This window comes from Rhagoletis pomonella, unplaced genomic scaffold, assembly GCF_013731165.1.
Source record: "Rhagoletis pomonella isolate Grant_MI unplaced genomic scaffold, Rhpom_1.0 Rhpom_scaffold_00017, whole genome shotgun sequence".
NCBI classification, from domain to species: Eukaryota; Metazoa; Arthropoda; class Insecta; order Diptera; family Tephritidae; genus Rhagoletis; species Rhagoletis pomonella.
In genome coordinates, this window is record NW_023458571.1 from 1,711,073 (window position 1) to 1,725,379 (window position 14,307).

Genomic DNA, 14,307 nt, shown 5'->3' on the forward strand with positions numbered 1-14,307 from the left:
AACCTAGGAACGCCGAAGAACTGTTCGCCTTCGAAACTTTCAGGATAACCTGGTGTTTCTGTAAAAGGAAACTCTTGCAGCCCACTTCCTAATGTGGAACCAGAACTTCTTTTGACCTATGTTATATGTAGGACTGAATCGAAAAATTTACCAAGTTGAAAAATAAGTCACCAAAGTACCAAACATGATAAATAAAGAAAAAAATTACCAATTTCGGTAAAAAAAATTACCAATGCGGCAACACTGCATGCGTTACATATGCACATATACACGTACGAGTACAAACAGCTGATTCCGTACGGAAGGTGCGACCAGTATCGCTCTTTCCTTTAGCAAATGACGTTTGACGAAACTTGATGTTAAATACACTAGTGGTATTCATCTAAACCGATAACTTTATCAAGCAGATAATCTTATAAGTTTACGCACTCTGTTACATGAACGACCCACACTCTCTTTTCGTTTACACATGAGACAATAGTCGTGTTTTCTTTGGTTATAGAGCTCAGTATCACTAACTTTATACTATTACCACGAGGATAAAGAAATTATAGAAACTAACTCACTAAATGGGAAAAAATTATATTTTCGAGATAATATCTATTTAAATAAATATACATATAACATAAAGGCTATTTATTTAAAGCAAGTTAAAAGAAACAATGGCAGAATGTCTGTTTGTGTATGAATTCATTTGTCACGGCTACCAAAATTCGCGGCCAAATTATCAGTGAAACAAAACAAACAGACCGGATAATAATTGAACCAGTTCTCTATCAGGATCACATCGTTGTTGTTGAATTTGCGTGCAAAATTTTTATGCGGATCCCGATTATTGCTCAAGAAAACATAGCTAGAATTGCGACAGAGTTGCATTGACTTCAGTGTATCAAGTTTATTCAGTGAAATCGCTGGAGAAATTTATCCAGAAATGTGTAAATGATTTTCCATACAAATTTTGACAGTTCATTTGTAAGGTTTACACAATTATAAGTTTATACGGTTTACAATGCATTTATAAGGTTTGATGAATACCCTTATTATAGTTTCAGAATAGGATTTACGTGTATTCGCACGTTTGCATACGCTTGCTTATTCATATTATAGTCAGCCCTTAAGTCCGAAAATGTGCTCAATGCTCAAGAAGGAGGTGAACTACTTTGGACACAAGGTGACAACGGAGGCCAAGACCTAGGCACTTCCACGAACTACGAAGTTGTCTTGGGCTATGCACCTACTGCCGTCGATTTTCCGAATTTCGCCAGCGTTGCTAATAGCCGTCATGGGCTCACTAAGAAATAGAGAGTCTTCGAGTGGAATAAGGAGCAGGAGGAGGCTTTCCAAACTCTCAAGTAACGGCTATGTACTGCACCTATGCTAGGGTATCCCGTTCTAGGTGCAACATTTATTTTGGATACGGATGCTAGTAGTTATGCCATAGGAGGCCCACTGTCCCAGGTATTTGATGGGCAGGAGTAGGTAGTTGCCTACTCTAGCCGGTCGATTGGAAAACCAGATAGGAACTACTGCGTAACTCGGGGAGAACTACTAGCGTTGGTGGAGTACGTCACATATTTATACAAGTACCTCTATGGGCAACGTTTCCGAGTTCGAACGGACCATGCAGCGCTGAAGTGGCTACTACAATTCAAGAGTCCAGAAGGACAGCTAGCTTGGTGAGACTGCAAAGTTATGACTTCGCTATTGAGCACCGCAAGGGAAGTGTCTACGGAAATACTGATGCCATGTCCCGTCGACCATGTAGCCTGGAATGTTATTGGCGTCCGACTAACGACAATAACACCAACTGAAAAGTGGAAGGAGGAACAGCTACGAAAGTGTCAGCAGGAAGTTCCAGATCTGGAGTTTTTTAAGCATGGACTGGAGATGGACAGACTGGCAACTAAGGAGCAAATAGTAGCGGAGAGCCCAATCGCAAAGGCATACTGGGCACAATGAAACAGCTTAAAGTTGATATTTGGCTGTTTGCATAGGGTATGGGAAATTGAAGATGGCCAGTGCTCCCGCAACCTAATCGTAATCGCAAGGGTAAGAATACCAGATGGTTCCAAAATGGTTCTAGTGGAGGGCACCAGGGAATCACGAAGACCCTGGAGAAGATCAAGCAGAGGTTCTATTGGGTTGGTTGTTGGCAATCGGTCGCAGAGTGGATTGCTAACTGCGCGGAGTGTATTGCGGCCGAAATCCAGAAGTCATGGCCAGATGAAGCAGTATACTTCTGGTGCAGGTCCATTTCCTATGAGCGCACTGTAAAACAAATATGTCCTTGTGGTTATGGACTACTTTAGCAAATGGCCAGAGGTATACCCGATTCCAAACCAGGAAGCTAAAACAGTAGCGGAGGTACTCACCTACAATTGCGTTGCGAGATACGGTGTCCCTATAGAGCTGCACTCTGACTAGGGAAGAAATTTTGAATCGGCAGTGTTCCAAGAGATGTTCCAGATACTGGGTATCTGCAAAACTCGAACAACTGAACACCTGAACACATCCACGGGGGGCTGAACACCTTTTGCAGAGAACACCTTTCTGCGTAGGCGGCCTTCGGCGGCACTTAGGGATTATAACCCTCAGGCAGTAGAATTCTCCTTTCTGTGTTGCCAAAGAAGGGGGGCTGAACACCTTTTGCAGAGAACACCTTTCTGCGTAGGCGGCCTTCGGCCGCACTTAAGGATTATAACCCTCAGGCAGTAGAATTCTCCTTTCTGTTTTTTTGCCAAGAAAAGGAGCTGAACACCTTTTGCAGAGAACACCTTTGTATATTTTTAATGCTTACTGGGTTATATCCTATCTTCTTTTGTCTCACATTCTTTTGCATATTTTGGAGTTTGACAGCTGAACTCCGCCATTTAATTTGCATATGCAACCAAAGTCAGACGCGTGGTTTTGAAGGTGTTTTTATTTAATGAATTGTGATTAATTGGTTAATATTAAAGTCGTAAAGAAAGTTATAACTAATCGAGTAAAGTGTAAAGCAGTGTACGAAAATAAACTATATTGTACGTTACTATTTCGTTTCGTTTATTACTTCTACAGTTCGATACAATACGAAAACAAAACGGCTGAGTTCACTTTGCGATAGTACACTACAGTAGTTTAGTAGTTACAGACGAAACAACAAACGAAATGAATCGTGCATAGAAAAATATGTGTATGTATGTAGTACATATTTTTTAATTGAATTGGATATGAAAATTTACAGAAAAAAATATTTTTCACGTAATTGAAACGTTTGCATACATATAAAACGTACCCTATGGTACAATTGTCACAAACGAAAATCTAACGTTTCCCGTTGGGGAAAATGACAGTGAATCTTACAATTTGTTTCTGTCTATGTACAAAACTGTACAAAACCACAAATGATATGATGATCGATGAGCAAATGGGAATTGTTTTGTACAGTTTATTTTCGTACCCTGGTGTAAAGTGAAGGGGAATACAAAAATATATATATTCAAACCCAATTTGTAAATAAATTAGTGACCAAAAATTACAAAAGTGGGTTTTAGAATTATGTACAGACCCTTGACTACAAGTGTGTTTTGAATTTTTTTTGGATCGGGCCACCCCTTTGGACGGAATAGCCCGAAATAGTTGGGAGCGCTACTAAACCCCACCCGTTTTTGGGGTCAAGGAATCATAATCAGCCCAATTCTGAATATTCCCGAGGACTTCATTTCTCGCGGATTTTACTTTTCTCGAGAATAAAATGCTCCTATTCGAAACTACCAGGGAGCAGCGTTTTCCCCGAAAATTTGGGAGCAGGAAATTCGAACTTTCGAAGAGCTGTTTGACAGTTATTTTGACAGCTCAACTCCCGGCATTTAATTTGCGTGTTTTACACATAAAAGTGTGTTTCACATAAAAGAGTATTTCAGATTAAAGTTGTTAAAAAATTAGTGCGCGGAAACTTCAAATCTGTGTTTTAAATTAAAGCTCAATCTTTTAACTACACGGGTAAATTGAAAGATTTTAATTTAGATCGCGCGTTTTCTTGTAATAACCCGAAATAAGAGGGCAAATAGGATAAGAGTACCCTTTGCTAAGTCCAGTTGCCACTGTGAATTTTGGAAGCCACATTATTAATAAACTAGTGCTTCGGAAATTTATATATTAGTGCTGAATTAAAGTGTAGTCTTTTAACTACACATGTGAGTTGAAATATTTTGATTTCAATCGCGCGTTTTCATGTAATAAACTAAAATAAGTGTGCAAATACCAAAGGGTACCCTTTGCTAGGTCCAGTTGCCGCTGTGAATTTTGGAAGTTGCTTTATTAATAAACTAGTGCTCCGAAAATTTAAATGTTAGTGCTAAATTAAAGTATAGTCTTTTAACTACACATGTGAGTTAAAATATTTTGATTTCAATCGCGCGTTTTCATGTAATAAACTAAAATAAGTGTGCAAATACCAAAGGGTACCCTTTGCTAAGTCCAGTTGCTACTGTAAATTTTGGAAGCCGCATTATGAATAAACTAGTGCTCCTGAAATTTAAACATTAGTGCTAAATTAAAGCTTAATCCTTTGTAGGACAACGGTCAGTTTTGGAAGTGCTCATCACAACTAAAACAATGCATTCCATCGCGTTTCGCTTAGTGGCAGAGGAAGAGGAAGGACGGTTGATGGCGCAGAGGGTCGAACGACGAAAATTGCGTGATACCATAAATCCCTTCGAGTTGCCGCAATCTTTGTAAGTTACAAATTTTCGCCAAGTACTACAATAATGTATCCCTAAGCGAGGAATCAATTCAGTTTTTGGAAAAACTAAAAACTTCCATTGATTGCTAGCTTATTGGTCCAAATGGATGAACAAGTCATTACCCCTTTATTGCTCGATTTTGGCATTACTCTATACATTTTTAAATAATTACATATGAATTTTCTCAATTACATACATACATAGATTTGAAAAGTATTACCGCCTTAACAAGCCGGGATTCCAATATTTGTTGGACGTATTGACAGCAAATACGGAGGCACCAAAGAAGGCTTTTGCGATATCTCCCATCGCAAAACTGAGCGCGTGTTTAAGATTTTTGGCTGAAGGTGGGTACCAGACGGGTGTGGGTAAAGACTGCGACGTCGTTGGCGCAATCTAGTTTCAGTAAAGTATTGACGGAAGTGCTGACTGTTTTTGAGCGCCATTTGTGCCGGCAGTGGATAAAGGTGAGCGAAAGCGAGGAGGAAAACAGGAATATCTCCCGAGCCTTTTACGTTAAACATGGCATTCCGGGAGTTATGGGGTGTATTGATGCTACCCACGTAAGAATAATTGCTCCACCACAAAACGCGCTTACAACCATAAGGGGAGTTACAGCCTAAACGTTATGCTTGTAAGTTACTCCTTGTTTCCGCCTTTATCTATATGGGAACTTTTTTTAGATATCGACGGCTGAGTTGAAGCTCGACCTATCTCGGCAGCCGGTTCGAAAACGTCCTATCTCATAAAATGGCTCAAGAGCGCACTATATTAACAACAATGGGACAATGAATTAAGGATTCGCTATGTTGATGCTTCTCATCCTGGGGCGTGCTACGATTCCTTCATATGGAACAACAGCGAATTGCGAGTTTATTTTGAGAGGCAATATTTGCAAGGAGCGAGGAATGCCTGGCTTTTAGGTATTGTTGTTATATTAATATACACTTGACCGTAATTACACCTTTTGTAAAATTTCAACAGGGGACGCAGGGTATCCTTTAGAGCCGTGGCTATTGACACCTCATAGAACTCCAGAAGAAGGCTCAAGGGAAATGAGGTTTAACCAAGCACACTCAAAGTTCCGAAACATTATTGAGCGCACCAATGGTGTACTAAAAAACCGCTGGCGATGTCTTCCTGGCGCAAGGGAACTGCACTATACAGCCGAAAAAGCTGCAAAAATTACAAATGTGTGCTGTGCTTTGCATAACATATGCATTCATTTCAAAGCCAATGTTGACATTGAACTTGAATTGTTGGAGCCTGAAGATGCGGATGTAACACCAACTGATTCTCGGCAGTATAGCGCAGTAGCACAGTCGATTAGAACAAATATAGGATCCGCTCTTTAAATACTAAACAAAGCCTGGCAAAAAATGCAGCATTAAAGCGAGAGTTTGAAGAATATAAAACGTTGTTAATTTTTGCATTCTTTTTTTTCCATGCCATTGGACACTATTTTAGTGGGGTGAGTGATAGCAATTGACGAATCAGTAGTTGTGTTAGATGAGTGCACTAAGAGCCAGTTTTTGTGCGCTAGTTTAAACTTCGATCGCATAAACTGCGTTTATATCTAACAGTTGGCTGACATTGCAAAGTTATATTGCTGATATTGCTGGCAAAGCTGATATTTCAAAGTGTTTATTATTTCTTAAATATTTCTTAAAAATTTTAAATAGTATTTAAACCTTAAATTTTTTCTTTACAGATTTGTATGCCGCTAACACAACACTCTGGTAACATCTGCTTTAACTAGCCGTGTCTCAACAGTGCCTACAACACGTTATTTTTCGTAATTCAGCAACAACCATCGTCCAGCATAAGTACCGGAACTACCACATCAACAATTGTTGCCACAAAAGCTACTGGCAACCTACTCACGTTCACAAGAGTGGAGCTATGACAACTTCCACATCAACAACTTTATCGGTGAAACTGCAGCGGTATTCCCGCGAAAACAGCAACAGCCCAGCAACAAATGCAACAACAACAAAGCGCAAACCGAATTCAACGTCAACCTCAGCAGCAGGGACAATCAGAGGAACGTAGACACGTAATTGTCCACTCTCGTAATATACCCACCAAATCTCTCCCTGCGACAACAGTCGCTGCCACGCCCGATGGTACTTTCATCACAGAAGATGCAACTACTGAGCCTGAGGTTGAACCCGAGATTGACATTGTCATCAACAACGTGGTTCGCTCGTTCAGAGTGTGATGTCATTTGAATCTGCGTGATATTGCTCTCAAGGGTCTCGATGTGGAGTATCGTCGCGAGAACGGTATGGTGACAATGCAGCTGCGAAGATCTTATTCGACTGCGTCCATCTGGTCATCAGGTCGAATCACCTGCACAGGTGCCACGTCTGAAGAACAGGTGCGTTAGAGTAACCTTGAATATATGTATTTTTAACCGACTTCAATTCGTCGGAATATTTTTTTATGTATGTTACCGCATAACTTTGGACCATTCTTTCAGTCTCTTATGCTAATGCCGCTACTGATGGCTGGTGATTTGTAATTACGCTCACGTCTGGATATGCTGGAGAAGGCCCTAGTAGGTGCAGTAATTTGGAGAAGGAATTGACGAACGCCAAGCAAATGCCTGTGGCAGATCAATCAATAGAAAATGTCATAAGCTCAAAAGTCTATGAGCATACAAAGAAACAGTTGGATGACAACGTTCTACAGTAACCATGTCCTAAAGCGCAATATGTGGTTGATACGTTCTTGCTCTTTGAGTGAAATTCGTTTGCTTTCCCAATAACTCGCTTGGACCGTTTAAAGCACCCAGATATTCAGTAAATCGCTAGCTTACAATAAGTACACACATACAAACACATAAGTAATACATACACACATGTATGTAAGTACGTGTCAAAATTAGCATAAAAACCCTGTAGGATCTCGCAATAGACTTAGAGCACACCACAAACTAGACTGCAAGTGATTGTAACTAGTCCAAAGTTTGGTCCAACAACATGTAAAATTCTATTTACATTTAACATTGAATGTCCTAGGCTCGGACCAATTGTCCGCTTCTGCATTACATTGTAACCAATTTTGGGGGAAAAAAAAAGATTTTTTAAGCGGATACTCTCTCTGCATGCCAACGTCGCACATGAAAATTTGTTGACTAAGTGCCTACATATCAGCAAGTCGTTAATTGTACACGTTGTCCGCTACTGCATGACACTGTAACCAGTTTTAGATCAAATCTCATACCTTATGCATTACATTCGGACCACTTTTAGTACAAGTCACCTGTTTTGCATTAAATTGCTTTATATTTTTGGACTATATTTGGTCTAATTACAAAGCTACTATACCTACGACTATATTTTTCGAGGATTGGACCAATCTTTCCTTCAGGGAAGTTAGGTAAACAGAAGAAATAAAAATACAAACATTTAAAATATGATTACATCATAAAAACAGTCTTTTTATTTTAACATTTTAACGTACATAACTAAAAAAATATACCTATTCTTGTAATTCACTAAAAGAAGAAAACAAGGCAAAAACTAAATTTATGTACTAAGTAAAAAAAGTTTGAACGCTACATATCTATATACAGTAGCGCCTACCTAAATAGCACACTTTTACTTTTTACAACATTCAAAATGTTTTGCGTGATAAATTTTTTTCGTAAATTTTTTATAAAAATATAGTAGATTCTATAACATAAACCATATAAGTCAAAGTTCAAAACTTTATGCACAGCTCAGGAAAATTTAACAAGGTGTTGCGTATTTTCCATATAAAAACAGGTTTTGTTCATTCGACAAAAAAAAGGAAAAACCAACGGGATTTTTCAGAATTTTCAAACCTGCACATTATTATACTAAAATATAATGGGCTACAAAATGTGCACAAAGTTTTAAACTTTGACTTACATATATGGTTTATGTTATGGAATCTACTATATTTTTATAAAAAATGTACGAAAAAAATTTATCACGTAAAACATTGTGAAAATCTGAAAAAAATAAGTGTGCTATTTAGGTGAGCGCCACTGTTCATCTAACGTAAATTTTAAAGTAAGCTTCCCGGTTTTGGCGGAACGCAGAGGTGTACGCATCAAAACCAATTACTCAGTGTGGACCGACCCGCAAAACCACGGGTAGTAGTCCAAACACCCAACAGAAAGTTGCTTGCAATGAGAGAGCTACATATAAACTGATTGGGATGAAGGAAAGTGTTGAAGGCATATCTGCGTCTACTTTTGGATTGCCACCTTCAAGTGTGTCTAAGAGCATTGCAGAACCTGAGGGAGACGAGTCTGACTTTATAGAATATTTAAAGGAAGTGGAAATAGAGATACATGAGTCTCAAATAAGTCCACTTGTTACAGTCGACGAGCCATCGCCTCCACCACCGCCGGTAAATGTAGCTCCACAAAGGAAACCTACTGGAAAGAAGCCGAAAGCATCCTCCGACGTTCTGGAAGCTGAACTAAAGATTCAGCAAGCTTTATAAGAACCAGTTACTGTAGCAGTAACGAATGTAGCAGAACATCATGAAGAGTAGAAAAGGCACTTCTGAGAGAGATTAGTAATAATTAAATGAAGTTATACATATATAGGTACATGTGTTCAAAAAACTAGAAAATTGTATAAAAATAATAATAAAACTAAATACTTTTACACATTTTCATCTTCAGTAAGTGCTCCATGATGTCATTGTGCCGCCGCATTTCAGAAATTTCTTCATTTTTGAGCCGCTGCAATTCAGCTATTTCTTCTCCTTTAAGCCTCTCCATTTCTCGGAAGTGCCTTTTCTGCTCTTCGTGATGTTCGGTTAAACTCGTAACTGCTTCAGTAACTGTTTCTAGTAAGGCTTGCTGAGTCTTTAGTTCAGCTTCAAGAAGGTCGGAGGATGCTTTCGGCTTCTTTAAGGGCCATTCAAATACAACTTTCCTCGCTTTGCTTGACAGTTCAAACTTCGACAACAAAGCGTGAAACGCAGAAGGTATGCTACAATAAACGCTTTGACAGCTTTTGCGTTCTCCTTTTCCTCCATATTTTTTTATCTGTAAAATAGATAGCAATATGATAATATGCATTAATAATAGCAATAAAAATTCCTATTTACCCTATTTTTGTCATTAAATGCAAATGCAAGCGCACGAGAAAAGATACATGTAGACAGCTGATTGCCAAAGCGGGCAAAAGTTGAGAGTTGCCCAAGATTTTGCTTCGTTTTGCTTTGCTTTGCTTCAAACTTTTTTATGTGAGCATACTCATACATATGCCTACATCGATTTTATATGTCAAAGTAAAGAACTATCAAGCAAAGCAAAGAAAGTTGTATGTGAATCAGCCTTTACAGTAGGTCTCTTTTCTGGAGCTACATTTACTGGCGGTGGTGGAGGTGATGGCTCATCGACTGTAACAAGTGGACTTATTTGAGACTCATGTATCTCTATTTCCACTTCTTCTAAATATTCTATAAGGTCAGACTCGTCTAGCTCAGGTTCCGCAATGCTCTTGGACACACTTGAAATTGGCAATCCAAATGTAGACGCAGATATGCCTCCAACACTTTCCTTCATCCCAATCAGTTTATATATGGCTTCCTCATTGGGAGAAAGCTTCAGTTGGGTGTTTGGGCCACCACCCGTGCCTTTGCTGGCTTTTAAATTTTGCGCCGCCTTTTGACGCACATATTTCTTTTGGTCGGTCCACACCCATAAAAAGTAAATAAACCGATAACTTAAAGCAAAAAGTACACATTTAATCACTTTTACAAACCTTTTTCCACTCCGTCGCATTTTTTGTGGGTGAGCCTGCGGAGTTTAGTTCCACCTCAGCGTTCCGCCAAAACCGGGAAACCTTCTCTCTGTTGTTATGGAAGCCGCGAGCAATGTCCGGCCTAGCTTCCATTAGGCTTATTAAGATTTCTACCTGTTTCTTATTTGTTGTTTTAGACCTAAAATGCAAGGTTTAAACGTTTTATTACACCAAATTTCCTTTAAATTGTAATTAACTTACATTTTTGTAGCAGATCCCTTTTAAAATACCGGTGAAAATTCTTCCAGAATAACGAAATCAATTCTCCTCCTTTTTGATATTCGTAATACCTTTTTTCCGAAATACATTTTCCCTAGGAGAATAGGGAAAGAGAAAAAATCCTCAGTGAATTTTTATTCATGATAGAAAGAAATGAGGAAAAATTCCTAGGGAGTTCCTATTCAGAATCGGGCTGAATATAATATTTATTTTGAGATTTGACAGCATACAGATGTCGCTGTAGTGCGAAAAATTGGTGTTTAGTGCAATTTGTACTCATTCTATTTTTAAAACAAATTTTATTCAATATACATATCGTTGTTTAAAGTACAAAACCGCGTATCAAGATAATGCAAAACCGCGTACGTGAGGATGCATAAGTTATTTTCTAGAGAGCAAAAACACTCATACTCACAAGAGCTTGTGTGAGCAAATCCAATCTATGGCAAAATATGTCAATTACACGGTTTTGCAGAACGACGATACGCGATTTTGTACTTTAAACGACGATGTGTGCATATATGAAAGACTTAGTATTGGAACAAAAAGTGAGCGAGCGAGAACTTAGAGCGTGGAAATGTATCAGCTTAGTAATAAGAGGTTTCCTAGGCAACAAGAAGGTGGAAAACTATAAAGAAACTGTTCAAGATTGAATATCAGCTTTTGCTGCATTTTTTGAACTAATGTTATTAAAAATCCACATGCTACACAAACATATAGAGCTTTTTTTCTGACAATCTCGGCGAAGTTTCTAACGAGCACGGCAAAAAATTACATGAAGAAATGATGATAATGGAGACAAGACACAAAGGGAAAGATTAAGTTTCAATGCTGGTCGGCGAAGCCTTCGGGCTGAACCTTCCACGAGGGTGCCGACTGGTAATGGGCACTACAGATTAGGTTCTGTACGATGTAAGAATGGTGTCCAGCTAAGATCATAAATCAGTGCTATGTGCTTAAGCTCCTCAATAGCTTAGTTATATGGAAATGGTTTTTGATCGTGGCCTATGGAGGTAACGGAGGAGCAAACCTCTTGAAAAAAGCTCTGGTTTGGAACAAGGTGTTAGACGACCGGTCCTGATGTTCAGCCTGGCTGAGGACCCAGATTAAAAACTAGCCCAGCCTCGAACGGAGTCTGGGAAAACCTGTCTCCAACCGTTTCTCGGCTGAAGCTGTGACGTCAGCTCCGCCTAAGGAAATTAGACCCCAAAACACACACTCCTCAACCCAAGGGCGTGGTGCGGCACCAGCTTCAAGGTTAAACCGGCAGGATGCTGCTGATATATCCAGCAGCTCAAAGAAGGTTGGAATCACAGGTCAAGGGCCCTCGAAGCATGCCTAGTACGACAAGAAGGCGGCAATTAGGGTCCTGCCGACAGAACGGCTGACGGAGGAACAAGTCAAGTCGTTGAATTGGGCGAGGGGAGTAGTAGCCAGCTTGGGCAAACCGGCAGGCACTGTTCCAAAGAGGCAACGATCTGCTGAACAGGCAGGGGATAGGGTCGCCAAAAGCCGAGAACAGGCGGCCATAAATATCCCTCCTTCAGGGACGTAGTTAAGGGAGGCGGTGAGGTACTAGCCATCATTGACAGAGGGGAGGAGGAAGGGACTATCCTGAAGGAGAAATGGAGGCAGGTGGAGGAGGCTGTTGCCGAAATCTACCTCCAGGTCTTAGAGGAAAAACCTTGCCCTCCTCCTCTCTGCCATGATTCCGGATGGTACCAGGGTAGAGCAAAGCTCATCGCTTGCGAGCCAGCTCTACAGGTTGGCCGTCAGCAAGGTAGGTGAGGTTTGGCCGGGGACCAAGCTCGAGGCCATCCACAAGAAAGAGATTCCTAGCAGACCTAGGACTCGGGCTTGGATTCCGGCTGAACCGACCGAGCCTGAAAAAATAGAGCGGACCCCTTGATCTTGCAATAAGGACCTACCAACACACAATTGGAAGGTGGGGAAGATCGCGGAGACGATAGAGAACAGAAGGCAGGTGTTGCTTTTCCTCAGCGCCGAATCGCTTGCCCCTTGGGGCAGAAGGATTGGATAGTCAGATTCAGGTTTGTTGACGCAACCATTCGAATCTACCGCAGCGGCGCTTGGACCTTATTGATGAGAACGACAAGTTCGGCATGCGCAGCGGTGGTGAAGAAGGGTTGTACAGCATCCAATGCTCATCCGACTCGGAGAGGCTAACAGGTTTGGGGTCGCTGTTTTATGAAGAGGATCTCATCGCCGATGACACCGAGGGTGAGTAGGAGACGGACGTAGATGTCACAATGGTGGAGGTAAAGCGGACGGATTCGTATGAAGCTGATCCAGATAAACCTCCACGATTCTAAACACGCGTCTGCGGATCTTGAGGTCCGCCTGGCTGCCGATGGACTTGACGTTACCCTCATCTAGGAGCCGCGAATACACGGTTACAAAATCTGCGGGCTTGCTAATTGCCGCACAAAATGCAGGTAAGACTCGAGCTTGCATATTAGCAAGGAACAACTTAAACATCTTCCAGCTTCCACAGCTCAGTGACGACGATCTGGTAGCGGCAAGCATAGAGCTAGATAAAACAGCACTTAGTGTATTGAATTTAGGCTCAGAGCCTACCTTTATAACAAAGAGTAGAGAGGAAGTTTTTGATATAACCCTGAACCTGGTTGCCTTTGTTGATAAAGAAGGCGCCTTCAACAACATTAATGCAAGCGCCATAACGGCTGCCTTAGAAGAGTTTGGAGTTAATCACAACGTGGCGACGCTGATTGAGTCTATATTTGCCAGCAGGAAAAAAACCGCTAAGCCTGGCAACACCACAATAAGCAAAGAGGTCGGTAGAGGCACTCCTAAGGGAGGGGTTCTCTCTCCTCTTCTCTTGAATATGGCAGTAAACTCTCTGATGAAGGTAACCCTCCCTGCCACGTCTCTGCATATGCTGACGACCTGGCAATTGCCGTTAAAGGCAAACACTCAAATGCCGTAATGGAGATTTTGCGCTCTAACATGGCCACGTTTAGAAATTGGACAGAGAGTAGGGGGTTTGGAATAAACCCCGAAAAACCGAAGCAATTCTCTGTACAAGGAAACATAGGCTTCCCATACTCTCGCCTCTAAGACTCATATTAGATAGGAAACTCACGTGGAAATCTAATATAGAAGAAAAAGTAAGGAAGGCCAACTTTGTATTATACTCTTGCAAACAAGCAGTCGGAATCAAGTGGGGGCTAACGCCTCGTATTAAATATTGGCTTTACACCTCGGTGGTTAGGCCAATATTATTATATGGAATACTTGTATGGTAGCCAGCAACTCAAAAGGCAAGTTACCTAAAACTATTGAGTAAGGTCCAAAGAACAGCGTTTTTATTCATTTTAGGTGCCTTAAGGACCACCCCAAACAAAGCGCTAGAGGTGGTAACCAATCTGCCCGCAATAAACCTGGTGGGAAAATACGCGGCCGCCGATTCAGCGCTCAGACTAGAAAGCATGGTGCTATGAAAAGATCGGCGTTCCGGTCGCGCCTCTATACTGCACACGCTGGGTAGTCATGAACAAGAAGTGGACTACTCCGCCCTTAAACCAACT

At 40.8% G+C, this 14,307-nt stretch overlaps 1 protein-coding gene across 1 annotated transcript; it reads left to right on the top strand.

Annotated features, from left to right (window-relative positions):
• Window positions 1-4,530: 4,530 nt before the first annotated feature.
• LOC118749488 lies at window positions 4,531-5,124 on the top strand. Its single transcript, XM_036484284.1, has 2 exons — window positions 4,531-4,715; window positions 4,929-5,124. The coding sequence occupies exons 1-2, from the start codon at window positions 4,597-4,599 to the stop codon at window positions 5,122-5,124; spliced, it is 315 nt and encodes a 104-aa protein (XP_036340177.1). The 5' UTR covers window positions 4,531-4,596.
• The last annotated feature ends 9,183 nt before the right edge of the window (window positions 5,125-14,307 follow it).

What these genes read in the sequence shown, in the direction of transcription:
- LOC118749488 (XM_036484284.1), top strand. Translation starts at nt 4,597, where the DNA reads ATGCATTCCATCGCGTTTCGCTTAGTGGCAGAGGAAGAGGAAGGACGG. An exon ending in TTCGAGTTGCCGCAATCTTT is followed by an intron (nt 4,716 to 4,928) that starts GTAAGTTACAAA and finishes ATACATACATAG; the next exon opens with ATTTGAAAAGTATTACCGCC.